We start from the raw sequence: 16,797 nt of genomic DNA, 5'->3' as shown, positions 1-16,797 counted from the left end.
AGCTCACCCTGGGGTTGGCCAAGCTCCCCCTCCTGCCTCAGGGACCAAAGCCCCGTCCCTGTCCCACCGCAGCTCCCCTCTGCTCCAGCAGTGCTCAGGCACCAGCAGGATACAGGTCCTGGGGCTACCGGAGCTCCAGGGGAAGGCCAGGTCCGTAAAGGGCCCTACCGCTCCCCCTGGACCCCCACCACTGCTTCTGCCCCCAGAATCCCCCCGGGGAGAGGTGAGGCCCAGCCTGCAGCAGGGGTGAGCGCAGCGCCTGGGGGCACTCCCACGAGCCTGCTGGGATGTCGAGGAAGGCTCTGCTGATGGACAATAGCTACAGCAGTGACACACGGGAAAAGCCCAGGAGGAACGGCACCGAGGGCCCGTCTGTCCCAGAGCATGCTCAGCAGGGCAGAGCCCACGCACCTGCTCACCCCAGCCACCCCCCTCAACGTGACCCCTTACTAAGCCTTTAATGACGAACGTTTGCAAGCGTTTCCCCAAATAAAAGCAAGTTTTTAAAAGTGCCCCCTCAGGACCCCCAGGACACAGCCCCGCGGCACAGGATGCTGTGGGCACGGGGAGCTGGGCTCTGCCCGAGCAGACTCACTGCACCCGGGAGGAGTGGCAGGCCAGGCATCAGCAGAAGGCAGTGGTGGTGGTGGAGTTGAGGACGTGGGAGCCGCTCTCAGATCTGGAGGCCTTTGAAAGTTCGCGCTGTGGAAACAAGAAGCGGGAGGCAGGTCAGGTCCCAGGTCAGAGCTGTCAGAGCCCAGCAGCACCACTTGTGCCTCAGCAAAGCAGGAGGACAGGGACAGTCCTGCCCGGTGGCCGGAGCACAGGCAGAGCTGGCAGGAACCTGCCTCCATCACAAACCCAACCAGCCCCATGCCCTGCACCTGAGCCTGGATCAGCCTGGCAGCAGGGCGAGTATCTCAGCATACCCCAGCTTAGCTGCCACCAGGCTCGTGGCCATTTGGGGTCAGAGCTAAAGCTTGGGCTCAGCCCATGCTGAAGGGTGGGGTAAGAGACCTCCAGCCGGCCAGAAATAGCAGAGCCCCATCCAGGAGCAGGAAGCACCCTCCCCACAGCTGAGGCAGCTCTCAGCACACTGCAGGGACCAAGGGAAAGGCAAGAGAGATGCCAGGGTCCCTCTGCAGGGGACAGCGAGCAGAGTCCCAATGCAAGCGTGTGACAGATGAGTCCATGCAGGCAGCAGGAAAAAGCTTCCCTTGCTTGGGGGGACCAGGAGGGCTCCCCTCCCCTCTCTCCTGCTGCCTGGGCTAGGACAGCGGCAGAGCACTGCTGCTGCACCCCCGGGGAGGACAGGGAGCACCAGCAGCCCCAGAGCACCCTGCACTGGGGGACCGTGACCATAGGGACAGGGGAAGGACTCGGCTCGAGACAGCCCCAGTGGCAGGGCTGTTCCAGGGGGCCTGGGCTGCACCTCTCGTGTGGCTGTGGCTGCTCCCCAGTGCCTGCTCAGGGCCTTCCCGGGACATGGGCAGGGCTTGGCCTTGGCCACCAAACCTCAATTTTGAGTTCTCGCTGGGGAGCCAAAGAGCTGCTGCCCCGTGGGGTGCTCTGGGAGGGGGGAGCACCCCCCCTTGTGCTGCCCAGTGAAGGGAGTCGGGGGGAGAAGAGGTGAATTACCGCAAAGTCAGAATAGGTGCTGGGAACAGAATTAATGCTCTGGTTACGCTGGGTGGGGGCTCTGGGGGTGCACCCACCGCTCAGGGCGGTTCCGTTCAGCTGTGACACGTTCTCCTTGTTCCGCTCCCTGTGCCCGGGACGGGGCGGCCTGGCGGCGGCACGGCCGGGGGTCCGAGCAGAGCCGACCTGCGGGAGAACCCACACGAGAGGGGCCACAGGAGTGAGGGAGCAGCGGGCGCTGGCTGCACCGCAGCAGCTCCACGCTGCAGGAGCCCTGCAGGGCACTGGGCTGAGCCCGGGGACATGCAGCAGCACTCGTGCGTGTTGAGGGTCCCCCCCCAGGTGGCAGGCTCAGCACTGAGCAACAGCAGAAATGGGGGCTGGAGGAAGAGCTCCTGGGTGCTGTCGCCACCCTCCTCCTCCTCCCTCACACCCCAGGAACGCCCTGCCAGGGTGGCAGCAGCCCGGCCCAGCAGCACACAGACACAGAGGGGCTGTTGCAGGAGCGCGGCAGAGGAGCAGTGAAGCCCAAGGAGACAGCAGAGCTCACCCCTCTCCTCCCGGGCAGCTCCTTACCTTCCCTCCGGAGGGCGGCAGCTTAGACTTTGGCGAGCGGTGGATGGCTGCCCCGAAAACCGAGCGCACGGTGCTGTTGGGTGTCATGCTGGAGGTGGAATTGCCATTGAGCTGCAGGGAGAGCAGAGCCCGTGTCACACACAGCTGCACCATGCTGGGGAAGCCTGGGTGCAAGCGCCGGCTGTGCAGAGCCTCCAGAGCACAACAGGCCCCTTGGCCCCAGGGGAACAGAGGTGCCCACGGCCGGGGCCTGCCCCCAGCTTCCCAAACCCCACCACATCTCTGCCCAGGACCAAGGGCAGCCCCAGTCCAGGCAGGGCTGCGGTGACCCCGCGAGGCCCAGCGTAGCCACGCTGCTGCACACACAGCTTTACCTTCCGCATTTTGCTGGGGGTGTGGGGGCCCAGCACCCGCCGCTTGATGGGTGTCTGTGGGGTGCTGCCGTACATCATCTCTGCCTCCATCTGCCGGCTCTTCTTCAGTTGCTGTGTGAGACACCAGCGCTGAGAGCCCAGCCGAGCAGCAGCGCAGCTTCTGCCAGCCTGGACCAGTCAGCCCATGGCACAGCCATGCAGCAGCTGTGTCAACAGGTTTACAGGTACCCAGAGCCAAGGGGCTGCTCTGGCACAGCTGGGACCAACAAAGGGGCTCAACACACACAGACACTGACAGCAATGGACACCAGTCCTGCTGTCACGGAAAGGTGGCTGCACACAAAGCTGCTTCCAGGCAGAGAGTGAGAAGAGAGAGCAGCAGCTGGGGCAGCTCCCAGCCAGGCATGGCAGGGCCACCAAGACACTTGCTGAACCATTGGTGTGCAATGCACCATCAATGAGCTGCTGGCATGCAGTGCAGCAGAGGCTCACGTGCAGCCCCGCACTCACCCGCTCCTGTTTCTCCTTCTCTTTCTCCAGGTGGTACAGCTGCTGCTGCTCCATCATGTACTCCATGAACTGCTGCCCCCTCATCAGGAAGGGCTCCTCCTGCTCCTGCTCCCAGGCCTGGACCCTGCTCTGCAGCTCCTCCTGCAGCTGATGAGGACACAAGGGCAGTGTAGGGAGACTGCCCCCAGAACGGGGAGATCCCTGTGCCCAGGGACACACTGCTGGCCCCGTGTGCTGCGCTTGTCTCAGCGCTATGCAGGTCTAGCGACAGCTTCTTCTCCAGGGCTGAACCTACCTTGGAAAGTGTCTTCTGCAGCTTTGCTCGCTGCTTCTCTTCTTTCAGCAGGTTTCCCCCACGGTTGGCAAAGCGACTGGGATCAGATGCTTTCCTCTGGTACAGGCGAGAGGTCAGGAGAGAGCCCAACACACACCCTTAGGACACCAGCCCCAGAGGAACAATCCCTGCTGCAGAGTCCCTAGCACCAACCACAATGCTCCAACAGTGCCCCATCCCCTCCCCTCACCAACCCACCGGGGTTCTCAGTGCCTCCTTGGTTATTCCCAACAGCACTTTGCACACAGAAGCAGACGTGTGCACTGGTGCTGACCTAGCCCCGAGCCTGGCAGAGCACACTCCTGCCCGGACAATACCTCCAGCTCCAGGAACAGCTTCCAGTTCTCCTCCCATTTCTGGACAGCTCCAAACAGATCTTTGTGTGCTTCATAGTAGTTCTTCATCTTCTGCACCTCAGCATCATGGAGCTCGAGCAGGGTCTCTGTATAGTCTTCTGCAGAGGATACAACAGCATGTTCAGGAGGCAGCCGGGATCCCAGCTGCGAGCAGAGTGCAGCCCTCGGGGCAGCACACAGTCCACAGGGGAGTCAGCAAGCAGGGAGAGCCAGCACCCACCGTCGTAATAAGCGCTGAAGCGTTCCCTCTGCTCCTGATTGTAGAAGCATTTGTCCCAGTAGACAGCGAGCTCTGCCCGGATCGCCTGAACCACAGACTTCATGTTCTGCAGCTTCATCTCCTCCAGCTGGTCCGCTTCCAGCTGCAGCTGCCAACAAGAGCAGAGCACAGCCTTAGAGAAGGCAGCATAAAAAAAGGAACAGAACAGAATTTATCTTCTGCATAAACCACTTTCTAAGCCAAGGCAGTTGCCAACAGCAAATCCCAGCTCCCGCAACAAGGGCGGGACTTGTCCTATTTGCCTTGCACCCAACTGTGGGAAAAACCTCCACTCAGGAGTGTGAGACACAGAGCTGCTGCCCCCCACCCTCCCACAGCGAGGTACAGGATGATCCTTACAGCTTTTATGGTTTTGGCCCTGGACCCAGCCATGTGCACTGCCGAGGCCACTCTCTCCTCCTCAGGGATCTGCAACCGCTCCCAGAGCACGAGGATCCTGGAGCGCAGCTCTGCACACACGGCTTCGTTCAGGGACCGTTGGGCTTCCAGCTGCAAGGGGACAGCTCCAGGTCAGCGTGGCCCCATGTACACGAGTCGATGCTGGCTCACTGGCCTCAGAAAGCTCCCCTGGCCCTCAGGCTGATCACTGAGTGATGCCCATTGACAGCCTGTGCCCTGTGAGCGGCACTGCCTCAGCGAGCCAAGTACCTGCTGCAGCAGGTGCTGGAGGGCAGCGATGTTGTCCTCAGACAGACAGAAAGCATCCTCATCCTCACACACCACCTCCCGCTCAAAGCTCGTGTCTGGAGTGTGGTCCAGCTCCTCCATGAGGAGGATGATTTGGCGCTTCCTGCTGACAAACTCCTCTCGCCGTTTCTCCTGGAGATGAGGAACAGCGTCAGGAACCAGTGAGCCCCTTGTGTGCCCCCTGGCAAGGCCCTCGCCCCATCCCCATTACCTTCTCGGTGGTCAGGGAGGCCACGTGGCGCCTGTAGCAATCCAGGTCCTCCAGGCTGGGCACAGCATTGCTGTCGATGCTGAATGGGGCTGTGCAGAGGATGCTGCAGAGGTCTTGATCCTGTTCTTGCAGGGTTTTGAGCTCCTGCTTTCTGTCCCTTTTCTGCTTTAACATCACTTCCACGCGGGCACGCAGATTCTTCTCCATCTGCAGGATGGTACTTTCTTCCTCTGCCTGCAAGAGCACAGACATCAGCTCTTGCAGAGCTGACTTGCAGCTCTCCTTAAAGTTCTTAAACAAAACTTAAGACTCCTTAAATGAAGACACAAGCCCTTGTGCTGAGTAAGGGGCTCCCCTGGAAGGCACAAACACAGCAGCAACACACAAAATGAGATGCTGCAAGGCCCCTGCCCTCCTCACATCCATCTCCCTTCGAGGAGCCACAGAGGCTCCAGCCCTAGCAAGCATCAGGAAAAAGGGTTCTGAATGACTCCGGCCTCCCTAGGACGCCAGGCAGAGGCCAGACAGCAACCAACTATCGCCAGCAGGATACCGGGAGAGGGAGGCAGCACCTCACCTCAACGGGGTCCAGCTGGAGCTCCTTGCAGAGAGTGTCAAGCTCATTCCGGCAGAGGGCGATGCTCTTCAAGAGACGCTTCTTCAGGCCCTCCTCCTCCGCCACCATCATGTCCAGCAAGTTCTGCAGCACGGCCGCGGTTAGAGGCGGGCCACGGGGATGGAGAAGGGAAGGGGCAGGGAACCGGGGCTGTAGAGCGGGCCCACGGCTGGGGCCGAGCCGAGGGACGGCCCCGGGGGAGCCCCGGCAGCGCGCGGCCAGGACACAGCCTTGGCCATGTCCCCGTGTGCTCGCTCCCGGTTGGGCTCCAGCCCTCACCTTGATGTGCACATTGACGGTGCAGATGCGCTCCAGGCGCTGCTCCTCGGAGATGCCGATCTCGTCCCAGATATTCCGCAGCTCCGCTATGGCTCGGTTCAAGTACGAGACGGCCTCGGCCTCCACCACCTCACTGCGGGCACCGGCACAGCGACATGAGCGACCGCCGGGGCCGCGACGACACAGCCCCCTCGGCACCCCCTCCCTCCGCCCACCGCCCCGACCACCACCGCCGCCGCCGCCACTGGCCGGGGCCGGTCTCGGGCCACGCCCCCGCCGCCAACCCCCCGCGGTCCCAGTCCCCCCCCCGATGGTCCCGGTGCCGGTCCCGGTCCCGGTGCCGGTCCCGGTGCCCGCCCCGCACCTCTTCCTCATGGCTGCCGCCCCGCTCTGCGCGCACCGTTCGCTCCGCTGATACAAACTTGCCTTCCGGACGCGCTGATTGGCTGCCGCCAGCGCCAGCGTCACCGCGGGCCCCGCCCACAACCGCCGCATTCGCGGTCGGCCCCACCCCAAGCCGGCCACCAGCCAATGGCAGCCAAATCCCTTCGGCCCGTTTAAGCCAATCAGAAGCGGGACCAGCGCCCTCAGGTCACACATAACGGCGCTCCGTGTTTGACGGCAACCACGTGACCGTAGGAGGGCGGGCCCCGCCCAAACCGGGGCCCCCCCCGCTCCCGGTGCCGCGCCGGGAGCCGCCGTTATCGGCCTCAGGCCCGAGCCTCGGTCATGGCCTCCATGACGCGGGCGCTGCTGGTGATGGCCGTGGTCAGGAAGATGAACTTGCACCCTGCGGGAGAGGCCGCGCTGAGCCCCGGCGAGGGCCCGGGAGCCACGGACCGACCCCCGTCCGTCCCCGGGGGCTCCAGCGCTGCCCAGCTGCAGCAGGGAGCCCCCGCCCCACCCCGGCGGCCCCTACCTCGCTCCTTGCCGAGGAAGCGCAGCGCCGCCATCTCGGAGAAGGTGCAGCCCCCCAGGAACACGGCGAGCACCACGCGCTGCGCCTCCGCCGCCGCGCTGTCCTCGGCCGCGCTGTCTGCACGGGGCACAGCCTGTGGGACCCGCAGCCCCGGCCTCCCCCCCCCGCCCCGCGCCGGCGCTACCTGACACGGAGAACTCGTGCCCGTTGAGCAGCCGCACCACCTCCTCCAGGCCCTGCCAGCCCCGGCGCTCCAGCACCTGCAGCAGGGGCAGGGGTGAGCAGCAGGAGACCCCCGGGCGCAGGCCGGGCTCGGGACACACGTGTGGCGCTCACCTGCTCAATGATCTTGCAGCTCAGGGGCACGTAGGCGCCGCTGAAGACGTACGCCATGTCCCGCGGCAGCTTGAGGTCGTACTCGCCGTCCAGCCGGGGGATCTGCAGAGACGTGCGGTGCTTGGGGCACAGGACCAAGCCCGCTTGGGGTTCCACCGGCCCCCTCGAGGTGCAGGCAGGGAGGGACAGAGGCTTTGAGTGAGCCTTGCCCCCACCTCCTGCCCCACTGCCCCAGCACCAGCAAACGGAGGGCCTGGGTGTTGAGGGCAGGGATGGAATGTCACCTCACCGCCATCCCAGGACAGAGGCTACAGAGCTGCCACCCCCGAGCCAGGCAGCTGAACGTGCTGGAGCAGGGCTGTAGTGTTGGCAGTGCCCAGCCCTCCACTGCACCAGCGGGGCCCAGTCAGGACAGACCAGGAAACTGCAGTGAGCCCCTGTCCAGGGGAGAACCCCCCCTGCCTGGGGTGGCTGCAGCTCCGGCCCCATGCGCTGCATGGCTCTGTGGGTGCTGAGCCCACAGTCACAGGCACAGACAGACCAGAGCTCCTCTGGCACCAGTGGGCACGTGGGCAGCGCAGGAGCCGCATGAGCACGTACCAACCCCAGCTTCTTGCTTATGGCTCGAAAGTTGCTCTTCCTGGCCAAAGAATTAAACGCATCCGTGATCTTCCCTGGAAAACAAGGCAAAGAGAAACAGCTCAGAACCTGTGGGCAGAGACACACAGAGCCACTGGCAGCAGGGCAGACAGTGGTGCAGGCAGCCCTGCTGCCCCCGTGGGCAGAGCCAGCACCGGGGTCACGCTCTGTGTCGCAGCACCCATGACTGCCATGTGGCTGCAGCCGCTCTCACCGGCTGCCCGGTCGGTCACCAGCTTGCTGACCCGGCTCTCCACTGCAGTCAGAGTCTCCCCAGCCACCTGCTCTGTCAGCAGCCCGATGCGCTTCAGGTTGTGGAAGGTCAGCAAGTGCTCAGGGCCGTAGCTCTGAGGAAGGGGCAGCCAGATCAGAACCGGATCAGCACCGGTGCCACCTCCGCGGGAGGACAGGCTGCTTAGAGCAGCCCAGCAAAGGGCAGGGGCAGGCAGAGCCAGGGGCTGTCCTGCAGAGGTGCCTGAGCAGCAGTAGGGAGGAGAAGCCCCGTCCCACACAAGCCTGTTGTACACTGAGCCACCAGCTACTGCTCACCTGCAGGTACTGGGTTTTGAGGGAGCGATAGTCTTTGGGGATGAGACCTGTGGAAGCAGCAGGGTGAGCTCTGTGCCACGGCTGCGGTGCTGCAGTGCCTGCCCCGTGCAGGCGGGTGCCTCACCGTTCTCCGTGATGGACAGGAGGCACATGAGGCGCAGGCTCTCGATGGGGGACACCTATGTGGGAGCAGAGCAGGCGGTGGCAGGCTGCTGCCAGCTCCCCAGTGTCCCTGCAGCAGGATGGAGAGGCCAGGGCAGCCTGTCCCCCCTCCCACCCGGTCTTACCTGCCGGTCAATGTGTTCCTCTATGAAGCTGGTGCTCTCACGGATGTCAAAGCCCTCCAGGAGAGCTGCAGCGGGGCCAGAGGCACCATCACTTCACCCATGCCCAGGACTGCACTGTGAGCTCAGCCTCCCTCCCCGAGCCTCAGGGAACAGGGCAGGCTCATGATGCTGTGCCCCTAGCCCACCATTCACCAGCCCTTTGAGGATGTGGCTTTGACCCTATTTAGGATCTGAAGACCCACCCCAATAAAATGATCTGGAAGTGCTAAAGGGGCTACAAGAAACCTGGAGAGGGGCTTTGGACAAGGGATGTAGGGACAGGCCAAGGGGAATGGCTTTAACCTGCCATAGGGGAGACTGAGCTGAGCTCTTAGGCAGAAGCTCTTCCCTGTGAGGGTGCTGAGGCGCTGGCACAGGGTGCCCAGAGAAGCTGTGGCTGCCCCATCCCTGGCAGTGTTCAAGGCCAGGTTGGACACAGGGGCTTGGAGCAAGCTGCTCCAGTGGAAGGGGTCCCTGCCTGTAGCAGGGGTTGGAGCTGCAGGAGCTTTAAGGTCCCTTCCAACCTGAACCAGTCTGGGATTCCATGTCTTTGACCACACAGGTGTGAGGCTGCCCAGGACCGAGACAAGTGAGGTCATGGGTCAGAGCAGAAGCTGTGGAGCAAGGACTGGGATGAGCGTAGCAACAGATATGGAACAGAGAACAGCACTCACAGTGTTCAGCCTTGATCATCTCCTGGAAGTCCTGCTTGGTTTTCTTCTTCATGATGGACTCACAGGCACCAATATCTGCAGAGCCAGAGATGGGTATTTGGAGTAACAGGCTCTGCACAGAGCTCGTCCCCCCACTACAGACGCCTGCACCAATGGCCTCCACTCCCCTGCCCACAGCGCAGATCCTCTGCCCTTCTGGGGACTCACAGAGCCCTTCGGGCCCCCACTCTCCCCAGTGCCCAGCCCCAGCTCCTACGCAGGCTCAGCAGGCGATGCTCTTGCTTCAGTCCCTTCAGCTCCTGGGACACGAAGTTCTTCATCTGCTTGATGTCCATGCCGCGGCGCCGCTGCGGGAGGCAGAGCGCGGTGGTGGTGACGCGGTGCGGAGGGACCCTGCGGGTGCCCACACCCGGGTGATGCTCACATCGTACTGTGCCTGCAGGTTACGGGACTTCTGGCTCAGGAACCCGAACACGCTGGAGAAGTGCTCGTTGCGAATCTGGCTGAAGACCTGCAGAGAACACACAGCGAGTGCTGGGCACGTGTCCTGTGCTCCAGGCACCCACAGCCGCCCGTGCCCAGAGCCAGTGGGTGCAGCAGCGAGACAACGTGGAGTCCCCACCGGGACGGCCAATGTCCGCAGCACCGACTGCCCGGCCCGCAGGGACTCTGCTGGCGACAGGAGCCCAGCGGGACCTGCAGAGCATGCTTCTCTGGCCTCTTTACCCTGAGCCATCCCATGCTGGGCTCCAAGGCCCAGCAGCACCCAGCTGCTCCCAGGTCAGGCTGAGCAGGGGGAACCTGCTTCCCTTGAGGCACATAAAGGCCAAATGCTCACCTTGTCCTGGGCATTGAGCAGCACCTTAATGCTCTTGTCAGAAGAGGTGACGTCTGGTCCAAAATCCACGCTCCCTGCAGAGGAGGATGAAGAGCTGCTTTGCGCCAGCAACAGACATGGCCATGCATGCTGGCCCTGTTGCAGCATGCAGCAGAGAGCAGCTGCCTGCCCGCAGCTTGGTCAGGCTATGGACAGCCTCCAGCAGCACCAGATCTGCCTGCAGGGAACAGCCTTGGCCGCAACTTGGTGTCAGGTGTGTGGTACCAGCATGAACCCCGGGGACTCCACTACCTACGTGGCTGCAGAGCCCCATCGCCCTCCCGGCCACCTACCACACTTGATGCGGAATGTGTCGTCCACCAGCCCCTCATACACCACCTGGGAGCATAGCGCCGTCACGTAGTCAGTGTCTGCAATGAGAGCCAGTGCCCAGCTGCACCCCACAGCACCTCCTGCACCCCACATCCACCCCACAGCTTCTCCTGCCCCTCCGGGCACGTTGCCAGCCCATGCTGCTTCCCATGGCCTGCTGCCTGCCGTGCTCCAGCCCACCTCTGTCCATGAGGAAGACGTTGCCAATCTCAGGCTTCCTGCCCTGGCCATCGCCCTCGCTCTCCCCCTCCAGGTCCCACCACAGCTCGTAGCTCATCTGCAAGGGGCAGAGCGTGGCAGCACCCAGGAGCAGGCGCAGGCTCCCATCAGCCTGCCCCAGCCCCAGGCCCTCACGTGGGCCACCCAGGACGTGGCATCCCACAGGGCCCCCAGCTGCAGCAGGCACAGGGGGCTCTGCAGCACCCCAAAGAGCAGCAGATGCTGCTGAGGCTCCCCCTGCCCAACCTCGGTGCTGGCCAGGGCACAAAGGACAGCTGGGTTCCCCTCCCAACGGGGCAGGTCCCAGCACAGCCTGGGAGGAGGCCACACAGCTGATGGGGTTTAAGCTGTGCCCTTAAAGGGCCCGGAGGCTTCCTGACGCGTGGCTGTACCTTGGCACATCTGCCGATCCCATAGACCCTGCCGAAAGGGCCGTACAGGGAGTTCAGCAACTGCAGGGCTCGAGCGATGGAGTTGATCCAGCGGTGATCTCCCTCCTGCAGGACCACGAGAGCTCTGGGCAGGCTGGTGGGGAGGAACCAGAGAAGCATCGGGGGACTCGGCTGGGAGAGGGCTGGGGACAGAGCATGCCCCGGGCTTGGGCTTCCAGGAGAAATGTGCTGGGATGCCCCAAAGCTGCTCAGAGGGAGCAGACAAGGAGCCAGCACAGGGCATGTGTGCAGGGGCATCACAGCCCATCGGAGCAGCCACCTCTAGCAAAAGCCACCCCGGGACCGAGCGGGATGTCACTCATCAGCTTTCTGAACAGAGCTGCCCATCCCCAGCCCAACAGACAGCAAGGGGGGAGCTGCGTCCTGGCAGCATCACCGCACTGACCAAGAAGTAGTCACGGAAGAACTCGGGTAGCTCCATGCTGATGATGTCCTCGTCCAGGGGGAGCAGGTAGAAGGACCACTCGTCACAGGTGACATCTGGGTTTGGGACAGGGGAAGGCGATGGTTATCCATCACAGCCCTGGGTGACAGCCCCGAGTGAGAGCCCTGTCAGAGTTCTGGGAAGCAGAGAAGGAGCTTTGCCAGATTTATGGCAGGACCCTCTCTTCTCCCATTGGTGCCGATGCCACGGTGGGCACATGCCTGCAGGCAGCCAGGCCAGAGGGAACCACAGCTCCTGCCCACGCTCCCATTCCAGCACAGGGATCCCGCACTGGGATTCAACGGGAATTCTGCAGGTCAGAGCTACCGTGGGGAGGGGAAGGGGCAGCCACCGCAGCGTCGCTCACCACCAAAGACTCCTTCTTCCTCCAGCACCATCTCACAAGCATAAAACTGGAAGAGAACGAGACCCTCAGGGCCCAGCCGTGCTCCAAGCATGCAGAGCCCTGGTGGTGGAGGGATCCTGGTGATGGAAGTATCGTGCTGCTTGGTTTAATTGAACGTTTCTGGGTTACAAATGAAGGACGTTCGGTGTGTATAGAAGGGGGGGAAGGCATAAAGGCCGGGCAGACAGAGTGATGGGGTCACGGGCAGCTGAGCACGGTCACACTGACCTTTTGGGGGCTGAAGATGATTTTGTACTTCCTGCTCCTCCCTGACATCTTGTCGGCATTGACAATATCTGCAGGTGAGAAACGCGCAGAGGCTGTGAAGGCCGCTCGGCCCCTGCCCTGGCACAGCTCCTCCTGCCCAGTGAGGGCCTTAGCACCCCAAGTGCCTGGGGCAGGAACTAAAACCCCAGGCGCAGGACAAGTGTCCTGGGCGCTGCACTCACCAGCGATGTACCGCATCGTTCTGATCCGCGGCCGGACGAGGAAGCAGAACCTGCCATGGCAGAGGCAGTGAGAGGCCCCTTGTGCCCTGGACCCTCAGCAGCTCTGCCCGGGGACCACCTGGTCCAGCAGGGACAGATCCAGAGCACGATGAGGCGCCTGCCCCCCCTCCTGCCCTGCCAGCCCCTGTGCCCCACTGCCACGGTGAGGGACTCACTGGTCGCTGGCGCCGGCGGCAGGCCGGCTCTCCACCTTGTACAGCTTGTCCACCTCGTGCTGCTGCAGGGAGAGGCCGGGCTGTGAGCGGGCACCGGGGGCAGCGCGGGCAACGGGCATCTGCCCGCCGGGCCCCGCGGTACCTTGAGGATGGAGACGTTGGCGATGCGGTCCAGGGGGCTCATCAGGTCGGCCTCGATGAACAGGTCCTTCTTCCCGGGGAGCTGCGGGCAGGCGGGCAGGCGGCTCACACCGGCTGCTCCCAGCGCCGAGCCCCCCGCCGGTACCGCACCGACCCCGCCGCCCCCCCGGGCCCGGACCTGCTCCAACAGGTAAATGAGCTGGTCCCGCGCCAGCCGCTTCAGGATGCCGAAGTCGGGCGCCTCGGGCGCGTCTCGGCGGCCAGCGGAGGCCATGACGGGACCGGAACGGCAACCCGCGGCCGCGGCCCCGCCGGAACCCCCGCTCCGGAAGTGCGCTGTGCCATGGCAACGCAGGAGGCGGGACATCGGCTCTGTGCACGTTTATTGGCTGTCGCTCCCCGCACCGCCCTCGGCCCCCGGTCCCGGTTCCGGTCCCGGTCCCGCCCCCGCCGCGCGCTCCGCCCAGAGCCGCTCCAGCGCCGCCTCCAGCGCGGGGCTCGTCCCTCGCAGGCCGGACACCACCTGCGCCGCCCACCGGAAGTACTCCTGCACGCGCTCCGGTGACCACCCTGCGGGGGCACGCGCGAGCCGCGTCACGAGCCCCGCCGGGAGCCGGAGCCTGCACCGGGGGCACCGGGCGCTGAGCGCCGCCCGGCCCGGGCCCCCCCGCTTCCCCCGGCACCATCTCTCTCAAACCCCCCCCCCCCCCCCCCCCACACCCGCTGGGCTCGGAGCCGCCCGGTTGCACCGGGAACCCGCCCGGCCCTTGGCAGGGAGCGGAGCAGCCCCCGCCGCAGCGGGCCCGGTGCTCCCGTACCTGCCGGCGGGCAGCGGGCGATGTCCCGCAGGTTGTGCAGCTTGTCGGCCAGCTGCAGCAGCTTGGCGCGGGGGCTGCGGCCCGGGGCCCGCTCCACCTGCAGCCGCTTGCGCTCGGCCCGCGGCAGCTCCTTGTCGTCCGTCACCTCCCGCACCAGGCCCGTCACGGCGCCGCCGAACCGCGCCTCCAGCTCCGCGAACGTGGTGTCCGTGTCCTCCACCGTGTCGTGGAGCAGAGCGGCCTGCGGGGGGGGCGGGCGGGTCGGGATGGAGCCGACCCCGCGGCGGGGAACGCGGGAGGGGAAACCGGGCATCACCTGCAGCAGCTCGATGTCGGTCACACCGGCCTCGCAGGCCAGGATCCGAGCGACGGCTGCGGGACAGAGCAGGGTGATGGGGAGTGTGGGGCAGCGAACGGGTTAGGGTTAGGGGGGTGGGCTGCGGGTGAGCAGGAAAGTCCTGGGCTGGGCAGGCGGGGGGCTGCGGGGCCGGGGCTCAGAGGGAGAAACCAGGGACGGGGGGAGGAACCGGTAGGAACAAGTGGGGAGCTGTAGGGGCAAAGCAGGGATGGAAGAGGGGGCCGTGAGGACAAGGGGGGCTGTGGGGAAAACGCGGGGGGGCGGGGATGTGGAGGCCGGAGGGACGGGTCACAGGGACAAGGGAGAACCGGGGAGCAAGGGCACAAGGCAGTGGCAGAGCGTGGGCAGACCCCCAAAACCACCCCGTGCTCGGCCACTTGGGATCTGCCCCGGCCGGGAGCGGGCCCCGGTGCTTTGCTGGGCCCGAGTCGGGCCGGAGGGAGAGCCCCGTGCAGGGGGGTGCCGGGCGGCCTCCGCACCGATGGGGTGGTTGATGAAAGGGGTGCCCTCGGGGTCCTTCCGCCGCTGCTCCCGGTGCTTCTGGGCCGCGAATTCCGCCGCGTCCAGCAGCCGCGCCGCGTCGGAGTCCATGGCCAAGGCGGAGCGGGCGCGGGGGGAGGCGGTGCCCCCGCGGCCGCTCACAGCTCGCCGGGCCCCGGCCCGCCCCAGGGCACCCGGTACAGCAGCGAGCCGTCGGGAGCGCGCACCTCGCGGCCGGTTTCCGGGCCCGGTGCCGATCTGGGTGCGGCGTTCAGCGCCTTCCGGTCCTGCCGCAGGCGGCGGTGCGGCGGGGGGCAGGCCCGGCTCCGCAGCACCCGCCGCACCACGTCGGGGCTGACACCGAAGCCCCGGGCCAGACGCTCCAGCGGCCACTCCTCGGGCAGCTCCCGCCGCAGGAACCTGCGGGCACGAGCACGGTCAGCGGGGCGGCGGTCACCGGGGAAAGGTCACCGGGCCCGGCCCCTCCGCTCACCGCATCTGCTCCATGGCCGACCAGGTCAGCGTGCGCTCGGGGGCTCCGCGCTCCTTGCCCAGCTCCCGCCGCCGCCGCCGCGGCCTGAGAGGAGAGACGTGAGAGCCCCGGCCCCGCAGCCCCGGTGCCGCCTCCCCGCAGCTCTCGGCCTCCTCCATCGCGGGGTCCGGCGGCTCCGGTGCCCCCCGCCACGCCGCCGCCGCCCGCCGCGGGGTCCCGATGAGCAGCGCGGCCGCTCTCAACCCGCGCCGCACGAGCGCCGCCATGGCACGGGAACCGGGCGGGGCTGCGCCGGGGGCGGAGCGGGGGCCGGCGGGATGCCCGGAACGGCCGCGCCGGGGATCACGGGCACCGGGCAGCCCCTGAGGGGTGCGCGCATGGTGCAAGCCAAGGGGGTGTCGGTGCTGCCCGGGCCGTGCGGCGGGACCCGACCCGGGGCCCAGGCTCCAGCCGAGGAGGGGAGGCAGCCATCCCCGTCCGGCAGCCGCGGTAACCCCGCGGCGCGGAAGCCGAGCGCGGGTCCACTCTGCCCCGTTACCTGTGCGTCTCACTCTGCGAACGGGCGAGGGTCCGGCGCGGGGCGAGGCTGGGGAGATGGGCAGCTCCGGGGTGGCAGCACGGCCGAGGGTGCCGTTGCGTGTGTCCCGGCCGGTGCTGGCCGGCGAACCCGGGTGCCAGCCGCCAGCGCTGAGGGACAGCCGGCCAGCTTCACCTGGAAGAGCACAGGCAGAGCTGGGGTGCAGGCAGGTGGCTCTGGGGGTCAGCAGCCCCCTGCACGCCTCATGGTGCTTGGCCCTGGTGCAGAGCAGCCCAGCCGCTGGGCAGAGCTGTGCAGGGCTGGGGGAAGGTGGGATCTTCTCATGCTCCCCCATCCCAACACATAAACTGCTGGTCCTGAGAAACCACCACTTGCTTCCCTGCCCCTCTAAGTGGGATGGTGCCAGCTGCAGGCAGGGACTCGGGTGGTCACCAGTTCCCAGAGAAGAGTTTAGTGTCCCCTTGCAGGGTCTGAGCCCACCCTGGCAAGCAGAGGAGCATCCACAGCACCTGCCCTTGGCTCCAGCGCACTCTCTGGAGCCTCCGCGGTGCAGACACGCAGAGCTGGAGGAAGGTAATGTGTACTCACAGCCTTCAGCCTTGCTTCCAGCAGCAGGGAGCTGCTGGCCTCGCTCCTGCTGCCCCTCGGGCTCGGTGCCGGGCCGGGTGATGGCTGCCGCCGATGCTGCCCAGCCCTGCAGCCAGCCCCTGTTTGGTGACCGGAGGCTCTGCCGTGCCGTGTAGGGGATCCTCTTGCCTTGAATCAAGAGCACGGGTGCAGAGCCCGAGCCCAGGCTGGGCGGCAGCTGCACCTCAGCCCTGGGGTTGTACATGTGCTGCTGTCCCAAAGGCCGGAGTGGGTGTCTCAGGAGAGAGAAGGGGACGGGCGTCGTGAAGCCCCCGGGTGCATCCCGGTGGCACTGCGGCTGGAAGGAAGGAAAGCAGCCACCCTTACTCCGGAGAGACGGGAAGGAAACGTCTGCTCTGGTCACCCACAGGCACTCACCAAAGCAGTGCTCCGGGTGCTGCTCCAGGCACGTCACCGTCACCGTCACCATCCCAGACTCAAATCCTACCTGCAGCAGCGCCGAGGCTCCCGGCCCTTGACTGGGCCGAGCTGGAGCAGGAGCAGGCTGGGAAGAGTCGGGATGAAGGATCTGGCCCACCCCCAGATAACCCTTCTCTGCAAAAAAATACCCAGCAGCGTCTGGGTTTCAGGTTCCGTTCTGCTCCATCTGGTGTAGGAAATGCAGCTGCCCCAGTTTGTACAGATCAAATCCCATTTTAGGCT

General features: G+C 65.5%; 3 protein-coding genes across 9 annotated transcripts; all 3 read right to left on the bottom strand.

The window, feature by feature from the left end:
• Window positions 1-448: 448 nt before the first annotated feature.
• Window positions 449-6,461, bottom strand: PRC1 (protein regulator of cytokinesis 1). Of its 2 annotated transcripts, none has more exons than XM_062642691.1 (14): window positions 6,226-6,461; window positions 5,862-5,994; window positions 5,544-5,666; window positions 4,967-5,200; window positions 4,717-4,887; window positions 4,408-4,557; window positions 4,009-4,156; window positions 3,750-3,886; window positions 3,394-3,489; window positions 3,099-3,245; window positions 2,589-2,699; window positions 2,215-2,325; window positions 1,716-1,824; window positions 449-702 (listed from the first exon to the last, which is right to left on the bottom strand). In XM_062642691.1, exons 1-14 carry the CDS (start codon window positions 6,459-6,461, stop codon window positions 674-676), a joined length of 1,935 nt encoding a protein of 644 aa, XP_062498675.1. In that variant the 3' UTR covers window positions 449-673. The 2 variants fall into 2 exon arrangements, with proteins under 2 accessions (XP_062498675.1, XP_062498674.1); XM_062642690.1 differs by having other exon boundaries at window positions 450-702; window positions 1,639-1,824.
• Window positions 6,451-13,189, bottom strand: VPS33B (VPS33B late endosome and lysosome associated). 6 transcript variants are annotated; one of them, XM_062642697.1, is made up of 23 exons: window positions 12,999-13,183; window positions 12,822-12,902; window positions 12,680-12,738; window positions 12,465-12,582; window positions 12,244-12,311; window positions 11,977-12,022; window positions 11,571-11,665; window positions 11,126-11,258; window positions 10,695-10,791; window positions 10,475-10,552; window positions 10,143-10,216; window positions 9,729-9,815; window positions 9,561-9,651; window positions 9,305-9,379; window positions 8,592-8,656; window positions 8,429-8,483; window positions 8,305-8,351; window positions 7,970-8,102; window positions 7,717-7,790; window positions 7,117-7,218; window positions 6,965-7,040; window positions 6,781-6,897; window positions 6,451-6,651 (listed from the first exon to the last, which is right to left on the bottom strand). In XM_062642697.1, exons 1-23 carry the CDS (start codon window positions 13,092-13,094, stop codon window positions 6,572-6,574), a joined length of 1,947 nt encoding a protein of 648 aa, XP_062498681.1. In that variant the 5' UTR covers window positions 13,095-13,183; the 3' UTR covers window positions 6,451-6,571. The 6 variants fall into 6 exon arrangements, with proteins under 6 accessions (XP_062498681.1, XP_062498680.1, XP_062498684.1 ...); XM_062642696.1 differs by having other exon boundaries at window positions 12,680-12,741; window positions 12,999-13,182; XM_062642700.1 differs by having other exon boundaries at window positions 11,126-11,230; window positions 12,465-12,514; window positions 12,999-13,179.
• Window positions 13,187-15,266, bottom strand: HDDC3 (HD domain containing 3). The gene is made up of 5 exons (XM_062642736.1): window positions 14,970-15,266; window positions 14,476-14,896; window positions 13,955-14,010; window positions 13,639-13,879; window positions 13,187-13,390 (listed from the first exon to the last, which is right to left on the bottom strand). The coding sequence occupies exons 2-5, from the start codon at window positions 14,585-14,587 to the stop codon at window positions 13,203-13,205; spliced, it is 597 nt and encodes a 198-aa protein (XP_062498720.1). The 5' UTR covers window positions 14,588-14,896; window positions 14,970-15,266; the 3' UTR covers window positions 13,187-13,202.
• Between the last annotated feature and the right edge of the window lie 1,531 nt (window positions 15,267-16,797).

The sequence above is a fragment of the Pezoporus occidentalis genome, unplaced genomic scaffold, assembly GCF_034315485.1.
Source record: "Pezoporus occidentalis ecotype Australia unplaced genomic scaffold, CSIRO_AGI_Poc_V1 ctg72, whole genome shotgun sequence".
In the NCBI taxonomy this organism is placed as follows: Eukaryota; Metazoa; Chordata; class Aves; order Psittaciformes; family Psittacidae; genus Pezoporus; species Pezoporus occidentalis.
Note: the sequence above shows the minus strand (reverse complement) of the source record. Positions and strands in the feature narration are given on the sequence as shown.